Source organism: Erythrolamprus reginae, chromosome 8, assembly GCF_031021105.1.
Source record: "Erythrolamprus reginae isolate rEryReg1 chromosome 8, rEryReg1.hap1, whole genome shotgun sequence".
NCBI classification, from domain to species: Eukaryota; Metazoa; Chordata; class Lepidosauria; order Squamata; family Dipsadidae; genus Erythrolamprus; species Erythrolamprus reginae.
The window spans coordinates 5783116-5804718 of NC_091957.1; the positions used below are offsets into that span (position 1 = coordinate 5783116).

The window sequence follows — 21603 nt, forward strand, 5'->3', positions numbered from 1 at the left end:
TGCTTTTACATTGATTTCTATGGGAAAAATTGCTGCTTCTTATAAACTTTTCTATTTAAGAACTTGGTCACAGCACGAATTAAGTTCGCAAGTAGAGGTACCACTGTACACTGATGTTATCAACTGTTTGTGCTCTTAGGCAGCTCTCCTACACCCTAAAATTCTATGTTTTAAATGATTTTTTTTTTGCTGTCAGAATAAAGGAGGGAGATTTTTGAGATATTTCAGTATCGGTGCAATCCTCGTAACGGCCATAGAGCACAAACTCTCGAAAAGCCGAACCCTTTTGTACAAAAAAAATTTATTCACAAAATATTTTATCCCATAAAAAGCCGTTTCTGCTATAAACGGTGCTCTAAAAAGAAGCGTAAAAGAGCAAAAGACACACACACCTCTTCTTCCACTCCAAAGGAGTACAAAGCCTTAATGTTGCTTTCGGTATGACAGAATTCTGCTTATAGAGATGCGGAAAACCTGAGGACAGGTGAGGTGGCTCGAAGACCGTCGACTTGTAAATAAATGAGGTAGTCTTCGTGACTTTCACGTCCAATTGGCACAGCCCCGTTTATGCATAGTATTTTCCTATAACAACGACAAAAAAGGTTTAAGTACCAAGCAACAAGTTATATGTCTCCCCTTTATGTAATTCCTCGTGACAACTTGTTTCATTTTATTCCTGAAACATTTGTGCTAGGGAACAAATGTTTTAAATAGGAAAGTGAACACAAGAACAAGGGAGCACAATTTGAGGTTAGTTGGGGGAAAGATCAGAAGCAATGTGAAAGACCTAAATTTATTTTGGCCTTCTGAAATTTGGGCAGGAGAGGTATAAAGGACCTCAGAGGAGGAGAAGGGAGTGGAAATTAGAATAATTCTGGGCCATCAAATAGGAACTGAAAAAGAGTTTGAAAGGGGCCTTGGAGGTCTTCTAGTCCAACCCCCTGCTTAGGCAGGAAACCCTACACTATTTCCGACAAATGGTTATCCAATCTGTTTTTAAAAACTGCCAGTATTGGAGTATTTACAACTTCTGGAGGCAAGCCGCTCGAAAAAGAAAACCCTACGAAAATAGACTAACAATCCTAGGTCTAGAAAGCTTAGAACTACGGCGCCTAAAATACGATTTAAGTACAGTGATCCCTCGATTATCGCGGGGGTTACGTTCCAAGACCTCCCGCGATAATCGATTTTCCGCGGTATAGTGGTGCGGAAGTAAAAACACCATCTGCGCATGCGCGCCCTTTTTTCCATGGCCGCGCATGCGCAGATGGTGGAGCCGGGGAGCGATGAAAGTGCGGAAGCCGAGAAAGATTGCTTTGAATGTCGGCTGTCCCCGCCCCCCCAGCACCCGCCTGCCCGCCGTTCACCCGCCCGCTCGCTCGCCGCTCGCCCGTTCACCCGCCCGCTTGCTCACCGCTCACCCGTTCACCCGCCCGGCCGCTCGAGAGCCGCTCGCCCGTTCACCTGCCCGCCCGGCCACTCGAGAGCCGCTCGAGAGCAAGAGGGGGAGAGATAGAGAAAGAGAGAGAAGGAAAGAAAGAGATGAGAGAGGGAGGAAGAGAGTGTGAGAGAGGAAGAAGCAAGATAGAGAAAGAGAGAGAGAAAGAAAAATGAGAAAGGAAGGAAGAGAGTGAGAGAGAGGAAGAGAGAGAAGAGTGGAAGGAAGAGAGAGAGAAATGATATAAAAAAGGGGAGAAAAAAAGAGAAATGAGAAAATGATTGAAGCAGAGAATGACAGGAAAGAAAGAGAAAGAGACAGAGAAGTGACTCTTGGTGATGACGTATGACGTCATCGGGTGGGAAAAACCGTGGTATAGCAAAAAAACCGTGGAGTATTTTTTAATTAATATTTTTTGAAAAACCGTGGTAAAATCGAGACCGCGAAAATCGAGGGATCACTGTATTGCCCACAAAATCATATGCTGCAACGTCCTACCGGTCAATGACTACTTCAGCTTCAACCACAACAATACAAGAGCACGCAACCGATTCAAACTTAATATTAACCGCTCCAAACTTGACTGTAAAAAATATGACTTTAACAATCGAGTTGTCGAAGCGTGGAACTCATTACCGGACTCAATAGTGTCAACCCCTAACCCCCAACATTTCTCCCTTAGACTCTCCACGATTGACCTCTCCAGGTTTCTAAGAGGTCAGTAAGGGGCGCACATAAGTGCACTAGTGTGCCTTTTGTCCCTATCCAATTGTCTTTCCTTTATCTCATATATCATATGTATTTTCTTCCTTTCATATATCTTCTCTATTTTTACATATTATCTTTATATATATTACTTCATGTCTATTCTCTTCCATATTATTGTGTATTGGACGAATGAATGAATAAATAAAATAAACAAGCTGTTCCATTGGTTAATGGTTCTAACTGTCAGGAAATTTCTCCTTAGTTCTTCCAATCGGTCAACTGATGTTTAAAACTATCCACAGCTTGGTGTGTCTTGCACCTCTCACCTGCTTTGTTGAAGCTACGTCTTGTACTGATAAATCAATTGAGATTGGCCTGACGTCTCTGCAGTCGTCCAAGGTGAAGGGGCTGTGGTGGACTGGGGGGAAAAAAACAACCCAAAACTTTAAACATGAAAAACTAAAAATCGTACTGGCATGATTTTTGGATTTTATGTAAGTCTCAAGGAAGCTGAAGCGCTCTTTAGGTAGAAAATGCTTTAAATTGATTTCAAATGCTTTCATATGCACGTTTTTCCTTTAAAGCAACGTTAATTAAATTTTCCAAAGAGAATATATTCACCGCTTGTAAATTAACCCAGCACACACACACACACCAAACAACCTTTTGGGCATCAGGGACTGTTTCTTCTGTGGACCCAGAGGGGGCCTGGTTTCACCTGATAGCATTTAGCAATTACATTTAGTGCTTTTACAGCCCTCTCCAAGCGGTTGACAGACTCAGCCTCTTGCCCCAAACAATCTGGGTCCTCATTTCACCCACCTTGGAAGGATGGAAGGCTGAGTCAAACTTCAGCCGGTGGTAAGATTTGAACTGCTGAACCACAGCTAGCAGTTAGCTGAAGTAGCCTGCAGTGCTACACTCTAACCCCTGCACCACCTAGGATGCCTGCATCCCACCATGGATGGAGACTGGAATACCGCTGTATTAAATCTATTGTTTAAGGGGGAGGGGGGAAATAGGGATGCTTTAGAAAAAAGGCCTTGGGACATGTCATGAGAAACACTGATCGTGGCTGAACAGGATAAACATTTATGCTACTATTAAAGTCTCCTTCCTCATATGTCCCACTGGCTGGTCAGATCCCTTGGGGTCAGCCTTGTCCAGGTCCTGTCAGCCAAGCAATGTCACCAAATGTCACCTGGTGGGGCTTAGGGAAGGGCCTTCTCTATGGCGGCTCTGGTCCTTTGCAATCAACTCCCACTGGAGATTCGCAGCACCCCCACTCTCCTGGCTTTTTGAAAGGTTTTTAAAGGTTTTAAAATTGCATGTTTGCCGATACTCTGCTCTGACTGATGGTATGATTGTGTTAGAATGTATCAGGTTGATTGATTTTTAAACATAGAAACATAGAAGATTGACGGCAGAAAAAGACCTCGTGGTCCATCTAGTCTGCCCTTATACAGTACTATTTCCTGTATTTTATCTTAGGATGGATCTATGTTTATCCAAGGCAGGTTTAAATTCAGTTACTGTGGATTTACCAATCACGTCTGCTGGAAGCTTGTTACAAGCCTCTACTACTCTTTCAGTCAGATAATATTTTCTCATGTTGCTTCTGATCTTTCCCCCAACTAACCTCAGATTGTGCCCCCTTGTTCTTGCGTTCACTTTCCTGTTAAAAACACTTCCCTCCTGAACTTTACTTAACCCTTGAACATATTTAAATTTTGCGATCATGTCCCCCTCTTTCCCTTCTGTCCTCCAGACTATACAGATGGAGTTCATATAAACATATATCTATTGTAAGATAAAATACAGGAAATAGTATAAGGGCAGACTAGATGGACCATGAGGTCTTTTTCTGCCGTCAGTCTTCTATGTTTCTAAGTTTGCATCTTGTATTGATTTTATTAAGTAAGTCGCCCTGAGTCCCCTGGACAAGGGTGGCCTAGTAAGTAGGTAGGTAGATAGGTAGGTAAGTAAGTAAGTAGGTAAGTAGGTAAGTAAATATCTCTGGATGCAAACGCTAGTGAAGAAAACCACACGGCAGGGCCAAACGTACCTGGTTCTTGGCCTCCGTGTAACCCGAAGAGCTCAATGACGGAAACAAAGAATCCGTAGAACTGCTGCTAACCAGCTCGTCCAGGGCATCGACTTGTCTCCGCAGGCTGTGCAGGGTTCCTTCGGTCTGTTGCTTCCCTTTGATTAATGCCTCCACTTGCTTTGACATGCATTGCCGGAGTTGAGCCTGGGATGGAGATAATGGTCCAGGTGAAATCGTCAGCTGGGAAGATCGGGGCTGCTTGGGACGGAGGTCCGCCGTAGCAGGATCTCTGCCGATCACTCTGGATTAACCCAGACGGGGACCTCTTTAAATTTAAAGCCAGGACTTTATTCTCCAGGACTTTATTCTTACGACCACAAGGGAGCCCAAAATTTCTGTGGTTAAATGAGTTTTGGCCACAGCTGTTAATATTTACTTTATTCCACATTGGAATTCGTCAGTATAAAGCCCCGGCATGCAAAATGCATTCCAAACTTACAAGCAGGACTACAGAGTCATAATTCTTTCTAAATTAACAATATGTCTACTTCAAACATCTCCTTATCTCTGGGTCAGGTTCACGCTACTTAAAACACAGTTTTATCATTTTTTAAAAAAATATTTATTAGATTTGTATGCCGCCCCTCTCCAGAGATTCGGAGCGGCTCATACAATATAAAGACTCACTTCTCCGGAGAAACAGCAAAAGCATCCATTTTGTTCATTTCAGTTTGCAGAAAGCATCCGTCTTTTCCGGTCAATCCCGGATGTGAGGTAATTAATTAATTTACACACTTGGAATAGCATTTCAAAACCTCTTTCCCCCAAGTTCTTCCCTTCTCTTCTCTGATCTTCTAAATTTGGCACTTAATCAAGGACTCTCCTCTACACCCCCATTATCTGAAGAATTATTACTATGCATATTATCGTCCAATGATATTTACTATTATTATTACTATTACTATTAAATTTACTATTACTATTACTATTACTATTAAATTCTCATCACCACTATCCTCCTCCACATCTCTTAAATCAGGGTAATTGATAGCTTCTACATCTTCGTCCTCCTCTGAATCTGACATTTCCAAAGACTGACAGGGAACATTCACAACAATAAGCGAGAAACCCAATTGTTACGTGAATCAAGCTTCCCTATTGACTTGGCTTGTGAGAAGATGCAGCCGTAATAAATATGAGTCCATTGCCAAGTGTCCAAATTTTTAGCACGTGGCCCTGGGGAATGCTGCAATGGTTGAGAGTGTGGAAAAAAAGATTACAAGTCGCTTTTTTCAGTGCCGCTGTAACTTCTAACAGTCACTAAATGAACTGTCACAAGTCAAGGACTGTCTGTATTAGACCATTTGTTCCCCATCCTAAGCAAATACAGTGATACCTTGTCTTATGAACTTAATTGGTTCCGAGACGAGGTTTGTAAGGTGAAAAGTTTGTAAGATGAAAGAATGTTTCCCATAGGAATCAATGGAAAAGAGATTAATGCGTACAAGCCCAAAACTCACCCCTTTTGCCAGCCGAAGCACCCGTTTTTGCACTGCTGGGATTCCCCTGAGGCTCCCCTCCATGAGAAACCCCACCTCCAGACTTCCGGGTTTTTGTGATGCTGCGATTTCGCTGAGGCTCCCCTCGCTGGGAAACCCCACCTCCGGACTTCCGTTGCCAGCAAAGCGCCCATTTTTGCATTGCTGGGATTCCCCTGCAGCATCGCAAAAACACGGATGTCCAGAGGTGGGGTTTCCCATGGAGTGGAGCCTCAGGGGAATCCCAGCAGCGCAAAAATGTGGCACTTCGCTGACAACAGAAGTCCGGAGGCGGGGCATCCCATTGGTGGCGGCTTGGGTTTGTAAGGTGAAAATAGCTTGGAAGAAGAGGCAAAAAAATCTTAAACCCCGGGTTTGTATCTCGAAAAGTTTGTATGACGAGGGGTTTGTAAGACAAGGTATCACTGTACTTCTGAATCGTGTCATTACCTTGAGGCGATCTTCCTGGTGCTGCAGTTTTTCCCGGCGTACCTTTCCACGCCACTGTTCATCCTTAAGAGAGAGAAAATTGGTGAAGAGAAGAATCTCCTTGGCAAGTAACTTGAGGGAAAAGGGAAGGTAACCTCTTGACATCCCTTCACACTCATTCATGGGAGAATGCAAAACTCAACGTTAACTATTGCACATGCAGTAAAAGTAGTGATATGGGATGGTGGTATTTACCTGACATGTCTCTTCTCTGGGTGGTGGAACAAAACAGAAACATACCTTCCACCCAAATAACAACAATAACATGTATTAAAAGGAGGTAACAGTAGTCAATTAAATTTAACATTTAACATATAGGATCCACCCTGGCTGGGCACTGGAAGAAAAAAAATCAGCAATAAATTATCCTCCCCTTTAACAAGCCGCTTTCTTTCTTTCTTTCTTTCTTTCTTTCTTTCTTTCTTTCTTTCTTTCTCCCTCTCTCTAAGAAAAAGCAGTCAACAGGTTGAACTAAACATTACACTACTCTTCAAATCCCTCTGTTAACCACATTACTATACATTGCTCAAAAAAATAAAGGGAACACTTAAACAACACAATATAATTCCAACTCTGTTAACCACATTATTATACATAGCTCAAAAGAATAAAGGGAACATTTAAGCAACACAATATAATTCCAAGTCAATCAAACCTCTATGAAATCAAACTGTCCACTTAGGAACCAACACGGATTGACAATCCATTTCACATGCTGTTGTGCACATTCAACTTTGGACAGAACAAAGTATTCAATGAGAATATTGCATTCATTCAGATCTAGGATGTGTTCTTTGAGTGCTCCCTTTATTTTTTGAGTAGTATATTTAGTGCGCAGAAAGCCCACAAATGGTTTCCACTTTCCAGTCTCTCTTTTCCAGATCTCATATTTTTAAAATTAGAAATAAACCAGGATGGTTATTAACAGCTGAAAATGGGGAGTGGGGGGAAAGGAAGAAAGGTTGACCAACAGCACATGGGAACAAGCTGCTTGGTTGTATGGTTTTTCACAACCTAGACCAGGAGTAGGCAAAGTTGGCTCTTCTATGACACATGGACTTCAACTCCCAGAATTCCTGAGCTGGCATGATTGGCTCAGGAATTCTGGGAGTTGAAGTCCACAAGTCATAGAAGAGCCAACTTTGCCTTGACCTAGACTTTTCATGAATGGAAGATGCAAAAGTTCTTTCTTCAAGTGGACGTCCACGTGAGCTATAGTATTGTGTGCGTGGCCCCAATGTTCTGATCCACGGTGCAACTTTGCTTCTTAACGTAACTTACCGTGATGTGAACTTTGGACAGGTCCAGCTTTTCATCCCAAAACTGCACCCTGCCTTTGTTTTCGGGGAACGGGTAGTTTTCCTTCAGGCTTTCCACGTCGTTCCAAAGCCTTGCCTTCCCTCCCAGGTCAGCTTCCCTATCCTCCAATACCTCTGGAGGAGATTGGCTCAGATCCTTCAAACCGATCCTCATTTTGTCCTTCACTTCCAACCTGACCCGCTTAACGGTGCCCTTCAGCTCTTTCTGCTGTTTCTCCACGTCCTCCTGGTTCTTCACCTAAGACACGAGAAGCAACAGCAGTCATTCCGCACCAATGTCGAACCAATGAGTGTTTTTGCACCTTTATGATTCTGGGGTGGGGGGTGACAGAAAGCCCTGGGGATGACTTCATCTAATCCAGTGTTTCCCCAACTTGAAGATATTTGGACTTCAACTCCCAGAATTCCCCAGCCAGCAAACGCTGGCTGGGGAATTCTGGGAGTTGAAGTCCAGATATCTTCAAGTTGCCAAGGTTGGGAAACACTGATCTAATCAATGCAACTACCGTATTTTTTTGGAGTATGAGATGCACCTTTTCCCTAAGAGAGGCTGAAAATTTGGGGGCACCTTATACTCCTCCAAGGTAGCTTTTTCGAAGCTTTTTTCCCCTAGCCCTAATGAAGTGCTAGGATCTTCCTGGCTCTTTCCAGCTTGCAGGCTTGTTTTCATTGCTGCTCCCTCTGAAAACTTTTCCTAGCAGAAGTAGCAATGAAAATAAGCCTGCAAAGACTTAGGGCTGGAAAAAAAACTTTTTCGGAGGGAGTAGCAATAAAAACAAGCCTGTAAGTCATTAAGAGCCAGGAAGATTTTATTTATTTATTTATTTTGTCCAATACACAATGAGGGTTTTAGTGGATATCTATCTATATACACATAGTAAAATACATGATGAAGGTTATGGAGGAGATACTCATAGTAAAATATATCTAAGAAATAATAGAAAAGAAGGTATAGTAATAGAACATATCAATGAAAGAATAGAAGAAGAGATATAGGAATAGAAGAAAGGTATAGGAGATATAGGAGAGCAATAGGACAGGGGACGGAAGGCACTCTAGTGCACTTGTACTCGCCCTTTACTGACCTCTTATGAATCTGGAGTCTAAGGGTAAAGTGTTGGGGGTTTGGGGATGACACTATGGAGTCTGGTAATGAGTTCCATGCTTCGACAACTCGGTTACTGAAGTCATATTTTTTAAAGTCAAGTTTGGAGCGGTTAATATAAAGTTTAAATCTGTTGTGTGCTCTTGTGTTGTTGTGGATGAAGCTGAAGTAGTCGCCGAGAGGCAGGACGTTGCAGCATATGATCTTGTGGGCAATACTTAGATCATGTTTAAGGCGTCTTAGTTCTAGGCTTTCTAGGCCCAGGATTGAAAGTTTAGTCTCGTAGGGTATTCTGTTTCAAGTGGAGGAGTGAAGGGCTCTTCTGGTGAAGTATCTTTGGACATTTTCAAGAGTGTTAATGTCTGAGATGCGATATGGGTTCCAAACAGATGAGCTGTATTCAAGGATGGGTCTGGCGAAAGTTTTGTAAGCTCTGGTAAGTAGTGTGAGATTGCCAGAGCAGAAGCTACGTAGGATTAGGTTTACCACTCCTGAAGCCTTCTTGGCTATGTTGTTGTATTAGCATCTTGTTAAGGCTGGTGCTAAAGCTACATTCACACCCAAATTTTCAGTCTCTTTTAGGCCGGGAAAAGGTGTGTTTTATACTCCGAAAAATACGGTAATTCCAGATTGTGGGAAGAAGTTCGTTCTCCTGGCCAGCAGGCCAAGAAGGGACAGTCATATTTCTGGGAAACGGGGAGTGTTACCTGTGATTTGAGTTGTGCGTGCTCCTCTTGGATCCGGCCAAGGTCTCTCATCAGCCGCTTGGCTCGTTCGTGATTCTCTCGGGCCACTTGTTCCAACGAGGTTATTTCTCGTTGCAAGCTGTAGTTTTCTTGCTTCTGTTCCTAAAATTGCAACAGCGGGTTGGAGGAGGGTGTGTTTTGTTTTGTTTCATCTGCCTTGGAATTAACAAAACATTCCATGGAGGGGTGGGGTGGGGAGAAGGCTCTATTGTAATCACACACATTGATGGCCATGCCAGATGGGGCAGACCTGAGCTGATCCAAAACATCTGGAGGATACTAGTGTCTGGCCCTGCTTCAGATCCAAAAACTCCATATTGCAAATACAGAAGTGACCTACTGAAGTCCTACTAACATAAGAACCTAAGAAGAGCCCTGCTGAATCGGGCCAAAGCCCATCGAGTCCAGCATTCTGTGTCACACAGTGGCCCACCAATTGTCCATGGGGACCTTGAGCAGAAAGAGAAGACAAAACCCTCCCTTTTTCTTGACCCCTAACAAATGGTACCCAAGAGAATCCTGCCTGCCTCAACCAACACAGAGGTGGCACTTTTATTAAATTATGGGGTTTTAGATATTTTAAGTATTAGATTTGCACTGTACATTGTTCTTTATTATTGTTGTGAGCTGCCCCGAGTCTGCAGAGAGGGGCGGCATACAAATCTAATTAATAATAATAATAATAATAATAATAATAATAATAATAATAATAATAAAACACCAGACATTGTGATCATGGAGAAAAAGAAAGTATGGATCATCGACATCGCAATCCCAGGGGACAGCAGAATTGAGGAGAAGCAGCTAGAGAAATTAGTGAAATACGAAGATCTAAAAATCGAGCTGCAACGACTCTGGCATAAGCCAGTGAAAGTGGTCCCAGTGGTCCTTGGCTCGCTGGGCGCAGTGCCAGAGGATCTCAGCGGACATTTGAAAACCATCGGAACTGACAAAATCTCCATCTGTTAATTGCAAAAGGCCGCTTTACTGGGATCGGCAAACATAATTCGCCGCTACATCACGCAGTCCTAGGTGCTTGGGAAGTGCCTGACTGGTGATGAAATACGAAATCCAGCATAGTGATCTCGTTTGCTGTGTTGTATTGACATAATAATAATAATAATAATAATAATAATCTGTTTCAATAACCACCTGTGATACACTTGGCATCCATGAATGTGTCTAATCCTGCCTTGTAGCTATCCAGGCTGACAGCTGTCATGACCTCTTCTGGAAGTGAATTCCATAAACCAAGGACCTTCTGGGTGATGAAATATTTCCCTTTATTTGTCCTCACTTTCTTGCCTATGAGCTTTAGGGAGTGCCCCCTCGTCCTAGTATTGTGTGATAGAGAAAATATTTTTCTCTATCCACCTTTTCTATCCCATGCATTATTTTATACACTTCGATCAAGTCACCTCTTTCAAGGTTGAAGAGATCAAGTCGTTGCAAACTGGTTTCATAAGGAAGGTGCTCCATTCCCTTGATCATTCTTGTTGCCCTTTTTTGCACCTTTCTCAGTTCCATTATATCCTTCTTGAGGTGCAGTGACCAGAACTGCACACATTACTCCAAATGTGGTATCACCATTGATACTACTGCCATGCGTTCCTTAGATCAGTGATGGCGAACCTAGGACTTTGCTTTTGAGTCTTCATTGGGGATTAATTATTGACAATTAACCGGGCTGAACCGAACAATTTCTTGCCATGACCCCTCCGCACATACACACACCAAAAAATGGAAAAAAGCAATTGAAGACAGTTACGTACTTGAAGGGCTGTTTCAAGCTGGTCCCTTTGAGCCTTGATAGTTTCCCTCAAGGCTGCAATTTGCTTCTCTGCTTTTATGTGGTCTCCTTGCAACCGGTCCTGGAGCAACCTCTCTTCGGCTCTGGAGAGGGTGAGTTCTCGTTGCAGGGATGAAACCTCGCTCACTTTTTCTTGAAGCTTCCGTTCTTTTTCAGACAGCTGATGCCCTGGAATCAGAGAAGTCAGTCTTGGTTACCCAACCAACCTTACCAAGAGCCTCGGATGTGGGGCTCCATGTTGCTTTTCCATCTGCTGAAGGACGTCCCTAAGAGAATGTATGATGATTGTTGGCCGAGCAGGAACAAAAACAGCCAGAGAAAGGATTGAAGCCTAGCAAATGGGCCCCTTATCAGTCAATAGGAGTGCTGATTGGCCACCAGCCTATCAGGCATTTGTTAGAAATAAATATATTTCTGGAGGTAATATTACAATGGAAGCAAATGGCCTGTAACTATGGGAAAGGCTGATGTAAGCCATAATCAGTATGTAATCATAGGTTTGCTAATTGTGCTGCAACCTGATTGGCTGTAACCTATATAATAGAAGTAACACCCCTTCATGTTACAGAGTGGTTTGTGCTGGGTTGTTTGTAGTTAGTAGTTAGTCATTAGTGGTTGCAGTGGTGGATGTAATAAAAGTTATACACTAGTAATGTGGATAACCACATTATAGTGGTTACATGTAAAGGTAAAGAAGCATTTTGATAAGAAAAGTAAAATATATTTTTACAAGAGAGCCTGCTGCAGTGTTTCCTGCCTCCAGGGAGGTGGGGGAAGCTGTTTTCACCCTCCCCAGGCATTGAATTATGGATGTGGGCACTCACGCATATGCGAAAGTGCACACCCACACTCTTTCGGCACGCAAGGGGAAAAAAGGTTCGCCATCACTGGTCTCGTGTATAAGTAATATAATATAAATAGAGTGACTTTAATGCTAATATAATGCTAATATCTGTATATACTATTATTAATTTTATTTTCTTTGATTTTCTTCTGTACTTACTACTGTGCTTTCTTTTTTTAAAAAGTGGAAAATTAATAAAAATAGTTCAAAAGAAAAACCTTCCACATTCCCTACTCTGAAATGCAACTTACAGGCTTTGCGGAGTTTTCCTTCGAGCGCTGAAATGTGGGATTCCCCCTTCTGGAGCTTGCGGATCCGTTCTTCCATCTCTTGGACCTTGGCGACGGCTTGGGTCAGCTGACCCTGCTGCTCTTCCAGTTCTTGCTCCAGCTGCTGCTTCCGACGATCCAGTTTGTCTGCATATTCTGCCAACTTTTTTTCTTCCTGCCGGACGCCTTCTCTGAGCTGTTGAAGGACCTAGTTGGAAAGCAACCAATCCAGAGTTAAGCTAGTTTGGAGTAAGGGTCGGGAACGACCAGCACAAAGCCCTTCATGGCACCGGACCAGATTATCTCAGGGACCGCCTTCTGCTGCACGAATCCCAGCGACCAGTTAGGTCCCACAGAGTGGGTCTTCTCCGAGTCCCATCAACTAAAGAATGTCGCTTGGCGGGACCCAGGGGAAGAGCCTTCTCTGTGGCGGCCCCAGCCCTCTGGAACCAACTCCCCCCAAAGATTAGAATTGCCCCCACCCTCCTTGCCTTTCGTAAGCTGCTTAAAACCCACCTCTGCCGTCAGGCATGGGGGAATTGAGACCCTCTTCCCCCTAGGCCTTTACAATTCTATGCATGGTAAGTATGTATGTATGTTTGGTTTTTTTTTTCCCTTTTATATTAATGGGCTTTTAATTATTTCTAACATCAGACTACTATTGTACACTGCTTTATTGTTGCTGTTAGCCGCCCCGAGTCTCCGGAGAGGGGCGGCATACAAATCCAATAAATGAATGAATGAATGAATGAATGAATAAAATAAATAAATAAATAAATAAATCTGCGAGGGGAACCTTTACCGTACAAATTTAATGAATAATAAACAAACTCTTGAAATTGCTAAACAACTGGACTGAGGGAGTAGCTGTTGTATGGAGAGGCTGCTGCATCACCGTTCTCAGATCAATTACGGCTTCTCCCTTAATGTTTTCTTTCACCTCCTGAATCAACCTTTCCATTCCCCCCCAACTTTGTTCATTAAAAAAAAAAGGAAGAATTCCACCAGCGGATCAGTCAAACACAAAATCTGGAGGACGGAAGGGAAAGGGGGGGGGACATGATCGAAAAAATTAAATATATTAAAGGGTTAAATAAGGTTCAGGAGGGAAGTGAATAGGAAAGTGAACCCGAGAACAAGGGGACACAATCTCAAGTTAGTTGGGAGAAAGATCAGAAGCAACGTGAGAAAATATTATTTGATTGAAAGAGTCATAGATGCTTGGAACAAATTTCTAGGAGACACGGTTGGTCAATCCACAGTAACTGAATTTAAACGTGCCTGGGATAAACATAGATCCATCCTAAGAAAAAATACAGGAAGCAGTACAAGGGCAGACTAGATGGACCAGGAGGTCTTTTTCTGCCATCAATCTCCTATGTTTCTAAGTGAGAAAAAAAAAGATGAACGTACCGTCTCCTGTTTGGCCTGTTTCAACTCCTGTTCCTCCAGCTCCTTGTGGAGTCGGTGTAGCTGGCTTTCCTTTCCCCTTCGGGCTTCTTCGGCCTCCTCGAACTTCCTGGAAGATTCATGGAGGGCATCTTTGAGGACCTTCTGTTCTCGGAGCAGACCCTCCTTTTCCTTGGCAGTCCTGTTCACATCCTGCCGTTCCAGAGCAAACGGTTTGCAAGAGGAAAGATGGAAGAGGCTGGTTAATTGCAGCAGGTCAACCTCTTTGGTGGGGAAATGTCAGAAGCCTACTAAGTAGCCCAATGATGGCAAATCTATGGCATGGGTGCCACAGCTGGCACGCAAGCCGTTGCCCTAGCTCAGCTCCAACATGCATGTGTGTGCCAGCCAGCTGATTTTTGGCTTGCACAGAGACTCTGGGAGGGCGTTTTTGGCCTACAGAGAGCCTCCACGGGGATGGGGGCGGGCGTTTTCATCCTTTCCCGGCTCCAGGGAAGCCTTTGGAGGGCGACATACGAGCCTACTGGGCTCACCAAAAGTTGGGAAACAGGCCATTTCTGGCCTCCAGAGGGGCAGGGGAAGCTATTTTCGCTTTCCCCAGGCATTGAATTATGGGTGTGGGCACTTGCGCATGTGCATTTCGGTACCCAAGGGAAAAAACGTTCTCCATCACTGAAGTAGGCCATTACTACAGATAAATCTGGATGCAGCCAGAAGGAGAAAAACTGCAAATAGACTTTCTTTCCCTCCCTTTCAGTTTCCTGTAGAAAATCATGCCTTTTTGTAAGAGTTTTCAGTCTGATTTTGGCTAATTTTGGTATTATATCCTTGCCCTGACTTTGCATCCTTGGAGGGCTGGGCAGGGGGTAAATGTGATTTCTGGCTGCAATACATTTCCTCATCCGTAACACAAAACAGTAAATCCAAACAAAAGTCACCTGCTCCAACCGCTGAAGGTAATGCCTGGAATTGTTCAGTTCTGTTTTCAACACCTCCAATTCCTCCTTCTTCCCTGAAGGGAAAAATAATTGCAATATTTTGAGGAGAAGAGGTCAATTGCCAAGAAAAAAAAAACCAGAAAGGCGTGGGAGACGATTTAATTTAAAAAGATTGCAATCTTCTGCCGCACGAATCCCAGCGACCGGTTAGGTCCCACAGAGTTGGCCTTCTCCGGGTCCCATCGACTAAGCAATGTCGTTTGGTGGGACCCAGGAGAAGAGCCTTCTCTGTGGCGGCCCTGACCCTCTGGAACCAGCTCCCCCCAGATATCAGTTGCCCCCACCCTCCTTGCCTTTCGCAAGCTCCTTAAAACCCGCCTCTATCGTCAGGCATGGGGGAATTGAAATTTCACTTCCCCCTAGGCTTATAGAATTTATACATGGTATGCTTGTATGTATGAGTGGTTCTTTAAATTGGGGGGTTTTAGATTATTTTTAATATTAGATTTGTTTTCATTGTCTTTTCATTGTTGTTAGCCGCCCCGAGTCTTTGGAGAGGGGCGGCATACAAATCTAATAAAATAGATAGATAGATAGATAGATAGATAGATAGATAGATAGATAGATAGATAGATAGATGGGTGTTTTATCCCGCACAAGACACTCATCTATATGGAAAATGACTGGAATTAAAAAGAGATTGGGAAAAGCTTCCCGTACCATGCAAATGCTTCTGCAGCTCGGCGATATCCTTGTTCAGAACTATTTTCTGGTTGTGAAGCTGATCAACTTCAAGCTGCAGTTTTTGGAAGTCCCAAACGGATTTTTCCTTGCTGGCGAGAACGGCTTTATTGTCATCTTCCGTGGAGGCTAAGCTTCTGCCAGAAGAAAAAAAGACACACATTCACTTCACAAAGGTCTGTCGATAACTGAGACAGCTAGGTGAGATTTTTTCCCTGTTTTACAACTTTTCTCGGCCCGGCGGTTAAAGCGAACCACTGCAATTGTGAAGTCGGTAACAAAGTCGTGAAGCGAATCCGACTTCCCCATTGACCTTGCGGGTCCAAAGGTCACAAAAGGGGATCATGTGACCACCACTCCGCCCCCAACCCCCGGGGGGACGGACACTGCAACCGCCACAAATACAAATCAGTTGCCAGGCAGCTGATATTTTAGCATGCTGCAAGCGGTCATTCAGCGTGAAAAACAGTCACCAGTGTCAGTACTAGGTACTGTACTGATTAGGTTTTAATATATGAACTAACCAGCAATCTATGTTTGGATGAAATAGTATAATATTACTTTAAGGGCTAGGCTGCAATAATGTTACTTTAAGAGCTAGGCTGCAATTATCCATAAAAGGGAGACAGATATGCTACTCTCTGTTGCATTGTATTGAGTTGTATTGCATTTTATTGTTGGTTGTTGGTGTATAAATGCTGATTAGTATTGTTGCTATATTGCTGTGTGCTAAATAGTATATGTACTTCCTATATGCTAATAAGATATTGCTGTGTGCTAATAATTTATTTATTTATTTATTTATTGATTGATTGATTGATTGGATTTGTATGCCGCCCCTCTCCGGAGACTCGGGGCAGCTAACAGCAATAACAAAACAGCATATAATAATAATCCAATACTAAAAACAGTTAAAAGCCCATTATTATAAAAACCAGACATACATACAGACATACCATGCATAAAATTGTAAAGGCCTAGGGGGAAAGAGTATCTCAATTCCCCCATGCCTGGCGGCAGAGGTGGGTTTTAAACAGCTTATGAAAGGCAAGGAGGGTGGGGGCAATTCTAATCTCTGGGGGGAGTTGGTTCCAGAGGGCCAAGGCCACCACAGAGAAGGCTCTTCCCCTGGGTACTGCCAAGCGACATTGTTTAGTTGATGGGACCCAGGGAAGACCCACTCTGTGGGACCTAACTGGTCGCTGGGATTCGTGCAGCAGAATATAATGTATAGCATTGCTGTGTGCTAACAAGAGAATATACTATATTGCTGTATGCTAAATGGTATATATACTTGCTGTGTGCTTATTGTGTGCTTAATATTGCTTTGTGCTTCATAATGGACCATGTATTATATTATGGTGTTATGTAGAATTGTGTGTAATATTAATAGTTGGATATGCATGTAGCTGACTGTATATGCTGGTTAATCTATTATATACCTTGTAAATAATACCTTTACTATATTGGTCTGTGTTATTGGCTGAACAACCACCACTGCCACATATATCCTGTTTGAAGATCAGTATTCTAACATTGGTTAGCCCAGTGTGGAATGCTAACAAGTCACATCCCCCCCCCCAGCACCGTTAACTTCGAACAATCACTAAACAAACCGCCATACATTCGAGGACTACCTGTATTAGTACATTCCTACAAAACGACCTCTTTGGGAGGATTTTATTTTAAATTTAAATTTGCTAAGGTCAGCCGTTGAAGAAAACGCCCTTTCCCCCAATCTTCACCTTTGGCTTTGGGTGAATTTCTCCTCCAGGCTTTCGCAGCTGGATTCCAGCTGTCGCTTCTCGTTGTTTAGAGCCTTGACGCGGTTTTGCAGGTGGTGGAGCTGGGAAGTCAGCTGCTCGGCTTCCCGCTGTGCCTCTTGGAGAAGCTGCCTCTGGTGATCGGCCTCCCCTCGCTGGCGTTGGGACGCTTGCTGGAGATTCTCCAGTTCCAGCTTCTCCTGGAGTTTAAAATAAAAAGTCTGCGTAAGGATGCTGCCCCCAAATTTAACACTCCCCCCCATCACTGCACCCTCATTAGACGGGGGGAGGAGGGAGAGGATGGGATGGATAGTGTTGTGGTTAGCTCTGGCCCAGCTCCAGCCCCAAGGACTGTGGATGTGGAGGAGACATCCACATGCTACAGGCCTGTTTTGCTCCCAGTGGAATCTGATGATGAAGGCTCCTCTGACCAAGAAGACATGAGTGACAGGGAGGAGGAGAGTGTGGCAGACAGCTCCGAAGGAGATCCATTATCTAGCTCCTCCTTGGATTCAGAACAAGAGTTAATGATACAGCCACGCATGCGGAGAGCGATGCATAGGCAACAACAACTGAGAGATTATTATCAAAGAAAATGAGGCCACCTGTGGTCGAGTGGGGCTGTGGTAATTAGTGAGGCTGCTATAAATTGCAGCCTGTGGGTTTGAACATTGTGGAGGATTATCTGATTGTTGTGTTTCGTGACTGCTTTACTGACTTTGACCTTTTGTGTGCTGATTTTCCCCCGCTTTGAAACTAAACCAGAGCAAAGTGTGTTTCACTTTGTGAAAGAAGAAGGACTGTGAATTGCCTCACAGCTGCAAGCTAAGTATCACAGAACTGAGAAGGGACTTGTACAAATTACCAGTTTGTTTGGAGACGAGTGCTCTTTGCTATACAAAAAGAGGGCTTCGTTTATTTGCATTTTCGGTATAAAGAACACTGTTTTGAATTTTCAAACGTGTGTGCGTCTGAAATTGTATCTGTGCATTTTCGGGAGGATTCTACCAGAGAGCTCGACAGAACGGATAGTAGCGGTACCGGTACACCTGAATAACTCCAAGTCTCCACAAGCTGCATTTGCTACCAGTTGGTCTTCGGATACAATTCAAGGTGTTGTTATCACCTTTAAAGCTTTACATGGGGCTTAGGACCAGACTACTTACAGGACTGCCTACTACCTCACAGGTCCCTACGGCCAATAAGGGTCTACAAAGCTGGCCTTCTCCAAGTCCCGTATGCCAAACAATGTCTTACCCAGCAAGTTAACACCCTCAGTGCTACAGTGGGGATAGATCCCTATTTATATGCAATAACTTGCCCTGCCTGTGCTAAGTGGAGGTGCAGCTTTCTCTTTATTTAGAAAAGTGGGATTCATCAATGTTATCTGCAAGAAGCTCAAGGCAGGGGATTCCTAAACTGAGCCACAACGATTTCAGTATTGCCCACAAGATCATATGCTGCAACGTCCTACCAGTCAATGACTACTTCAGCTTCGACCGCAACAACACAAGAGCACGCAACAGATTCAAACTTAATACGAACCGCTCCAAACTTGACTGTAAAAAATATGATTTCAACAATCGAGTTATCGAAGCGTGGAACTCATTACCGGACTCCATAGTGTCATCCCCAAACCCCCAACATTTCTCCCTTAGACTTTCCACGATTGACCTCTCCAGGTTCCTAAGAGGCCAGTAAGGGGCGTACATAAGTGCACTGGTGTGCCTTTCGTCCCCTGTCCAATTGTCTTTCCTTTCTCTCACTTATCATATATATTTTCTTTCTTTCATATATCCTCTCCTCTAAGTTCACTTTACCCTTATATATAAATTACTACATGTCTATTTTTCTTCCTATGTATTTGTGTATTGGACAAATGAATAAATAAATAAAAATAAAATGAAACTACAGTGTGTGTCTTTTACCTCTAGAAGCAACCTTTCAATTTTCTCCAATTCGTTCGCTTTTTGGTTATGATGATATTTCAGGTTTTCGACCTCTTCTTTTCCCAGATGTGCTGTTTCCAGCATGTGCTTCAGTTCTAATGAATGGCATAAAAAGGGCATTCGTGTAAATCTTTTTCGGAGTATAAGATGCACTTCCCACCCCTCAAAAGAGGGCAAAAATTTGGGTGTGTCTTATACACTGAATGCCTCTGCCTCCCAGCAATTTACCTCCTTGCAGCAAACAGCCTGTTTCAGTTTCAGCTTCAGCACAAGCAGCTAATTGTTGGTTGGATCGGCCTCCCAAACATCAGCTGTTTCAGGCTGCAGGGAGGCAGTCAGATTCCCCGCCCCCCTTGTGCTAGTCACACTGTGCTGAAACTGAAAGCGAAATTGAAACAGTCTGTTTGCTGCAAGGGGCCAAAAGCTGGGAGGGAAAGGTAGAGGCAGATTTATTATTATTATTATTATTATTATTATTATTATTATTATTATTTATTGGATTTGTATGCCGCCCCTCTCCGCAGACTCGGGGCGGCTAACAACAGTGTCCAAAGATATTTCACCAGAAGAGCCCTTCACTCCTCCACTTGAAACAGAATACCTTACGAAAATAGACTAACTATCCTGGGTCTTGAAAGCTTAGAACTGCGGCACCTAAAACACGATTTAAGTATTGCCCACAAGATCATATGCTGCAATGTCCTTCCGATCAACGACTACTTCACCTTCAACCGCAACAACACAAGAGCATGCAACAGATTCAAACTTAATATTAACCGCTCCAAACTTGACTGTAAAAAATATGACTTTAGCAATCAAGTTGTCGATGCGTGGAACTCATTACCGGACTCTATAGTGTCAACTCCCAACCCCCAACATTTCTCCCTTAGACTCTCTACGATTGACCTCTCCAGGTTCCTAAGAGGCTAGTAAGGAGCGTACATAAGTGCACTGATGTGCCTAACATCCCCTGCCCAATTATCTTTCCTTTTCTCATATATCTTATATATTCTCTCCCTGTCAACTACTTCTCTTCTTTTTTACTTACTATCCCTATATATACTACTTAATGTCTATTTTCTTCCATATGTATTGTATATTGGACAAAGAATAAATAAATAAAATAAATAAATAAAAAAACAACATGAACAATCCAATTAATAAAAACCTAAAAAACCCTTATTATTTTTTTTTAAAAATTCCTCTTGTTTTCCTCTCCCCCAAAAAGATAAGTGCGTCTTATATTTCAGAGCCTCTTATACGCTGAAAAATATGGTATACAGATATGGCTACAGTGTTGTTGGGGCTTTTTTGAGTCAAACCTGTCTTTTGCGTCTTCATCAGCCCCAGGATGTCCTGTAGCTTTGTTTCTTCGTTTCGGATATTCTGCATTACGAGAGAGAGCTGGGATCTCTTCTCGCTTAGCTGGGCATTGAGTTCTCCCTTCTGAACACTCAGGTCTTCTAGAAAAGCCTTCATTTCCTAGGAAAAGGATGAAGAAAGAATTGAAGGGCTTTTTTTAAAAAAATGGGCAAACAAGCCGCTCCATTGTCTCCAATTGGACTGTTTTTTTTGAGGAAGAAGAAGTTTCACTTCTCTCCCAAGAAGCTTCATCCGTTGTGACAACTGATAAAGATTCTTGGATGAGAAGCAAAACTACTTCTTCCTTCTCCTCAAAAAACAGTCCAGTTGCCTTTTTCTTTTTTTAATGACAACTAATAACCGTCTGGTTTGGTTCTGCAACCCAACAAGACCGACACAGACTTCAGAGGAGAATCAGAACTGCAGAAAAAACAATTGCTGCCAACCTGCCTTCCATTGAGGACCTGTATACTGCACAAGTCAAAAAGAGGGCGGGGAAAATATTGACTGACCCCTCACATCCTGGACACAAACTGTTTCAACTCCTACCCTCAAAACGTTGCTACAGAGCACTGCACACCAAGACAACTAGACACAAGAACAGTTTTTTTCCGAACGCCATCACTCTACTAAACAAATAATTTCCTCAACACTGTCAGACTTTCTACTAAATCTGCACTTCTATTCTACTAGTTTTTCTCATCATTCCTTTCACCCATTTCCTCCCATGTTGACTGTATGACTGTAACTTGTTGCTTATATCCTAAGATTTTTATTAATTTTGCTTCTTCATTGCTTATTTGACCCCTATGACAATCATTAAGTGTTGTACCACATGATTCTTGACAAATGTATATTTTATTTTATGTACGCTGAGAGCATATGCACCAAGACAAATTCCTTGTGTGTCCAATCACACTTGGCCAATAAAAAATCTTTCTTTCTATCTATCTATCTATCTATCTATCTATCTATCTATCTATCTATCTATCTATCTATCTATCTATCTATCTATCTATCTATCTATCACCTATCTGGATTTTTTCATGGCTGGCCTACCAGGGGTCAAAAAGCAAATAAATCAGCAAATCGTGTGCCAGAGGGTATTGCACATTGGCAGTTATGAT

General features: G+C 43.0%; 1 protein-coding gene across 4 annotated transcripts in view; it reads right to left on the minus strand.

Moving 5' to 3' along the window:
• Positions 1-284: 284 nt before the first annotated feature.
• Positions 285-21603, minus strand: part of CNTRL (centriolin) — a 71108-nt gene continuing 49789 nt past the window's right edge. For all 4 annotated transcript variants that reach the window (XM_070758567.1, XM_070758566.1, XM_070758568.1 and 1 more), the window contains 14 exons: positions 20437-20596; positions 19094-19209; positions 17148-17365; positions 15382-15539; positions 14662-14735; positions 13727-13915; positions 12296-12521; positions 11163-11368; positions 9352-9492; positions 7502-7777; positions 6182-6244; positions 4212-4397; positions 2473-2564; positions 285-582 (listed from right to left, as the gene is read on the minus strand). In XM_070758567.1, the coding sequence (XP_070614668.1) occupies positions 2487-2564; positions 4212-4397; positions 6182-6244; positions 7502-7777; positions 9352-9492; positions 11163-11368; positions 12296-12521; positions 13727-13915; positions 14662-14735; positions 15382-15539; positions 17148-17365; positions 19094-19209; positions 20437-20596 (2091 nt within the window). In that variant the 3' untranslated portion in view covers positions 285-582; positions 2473-2486. The remainder of the gene's footprint in view (positions 583-2472; positions 2565-4211; positions 4398-6181; positions 6245-7501; positions 7778-9351; positions 9493-11162; positions 11369-12295; positions 12522-13726; positions 13916-14661; positions 14736-15381; positions 15540-17147; positions 17366-19093; positions 19210-20436; positions 20597-21603) is intronic.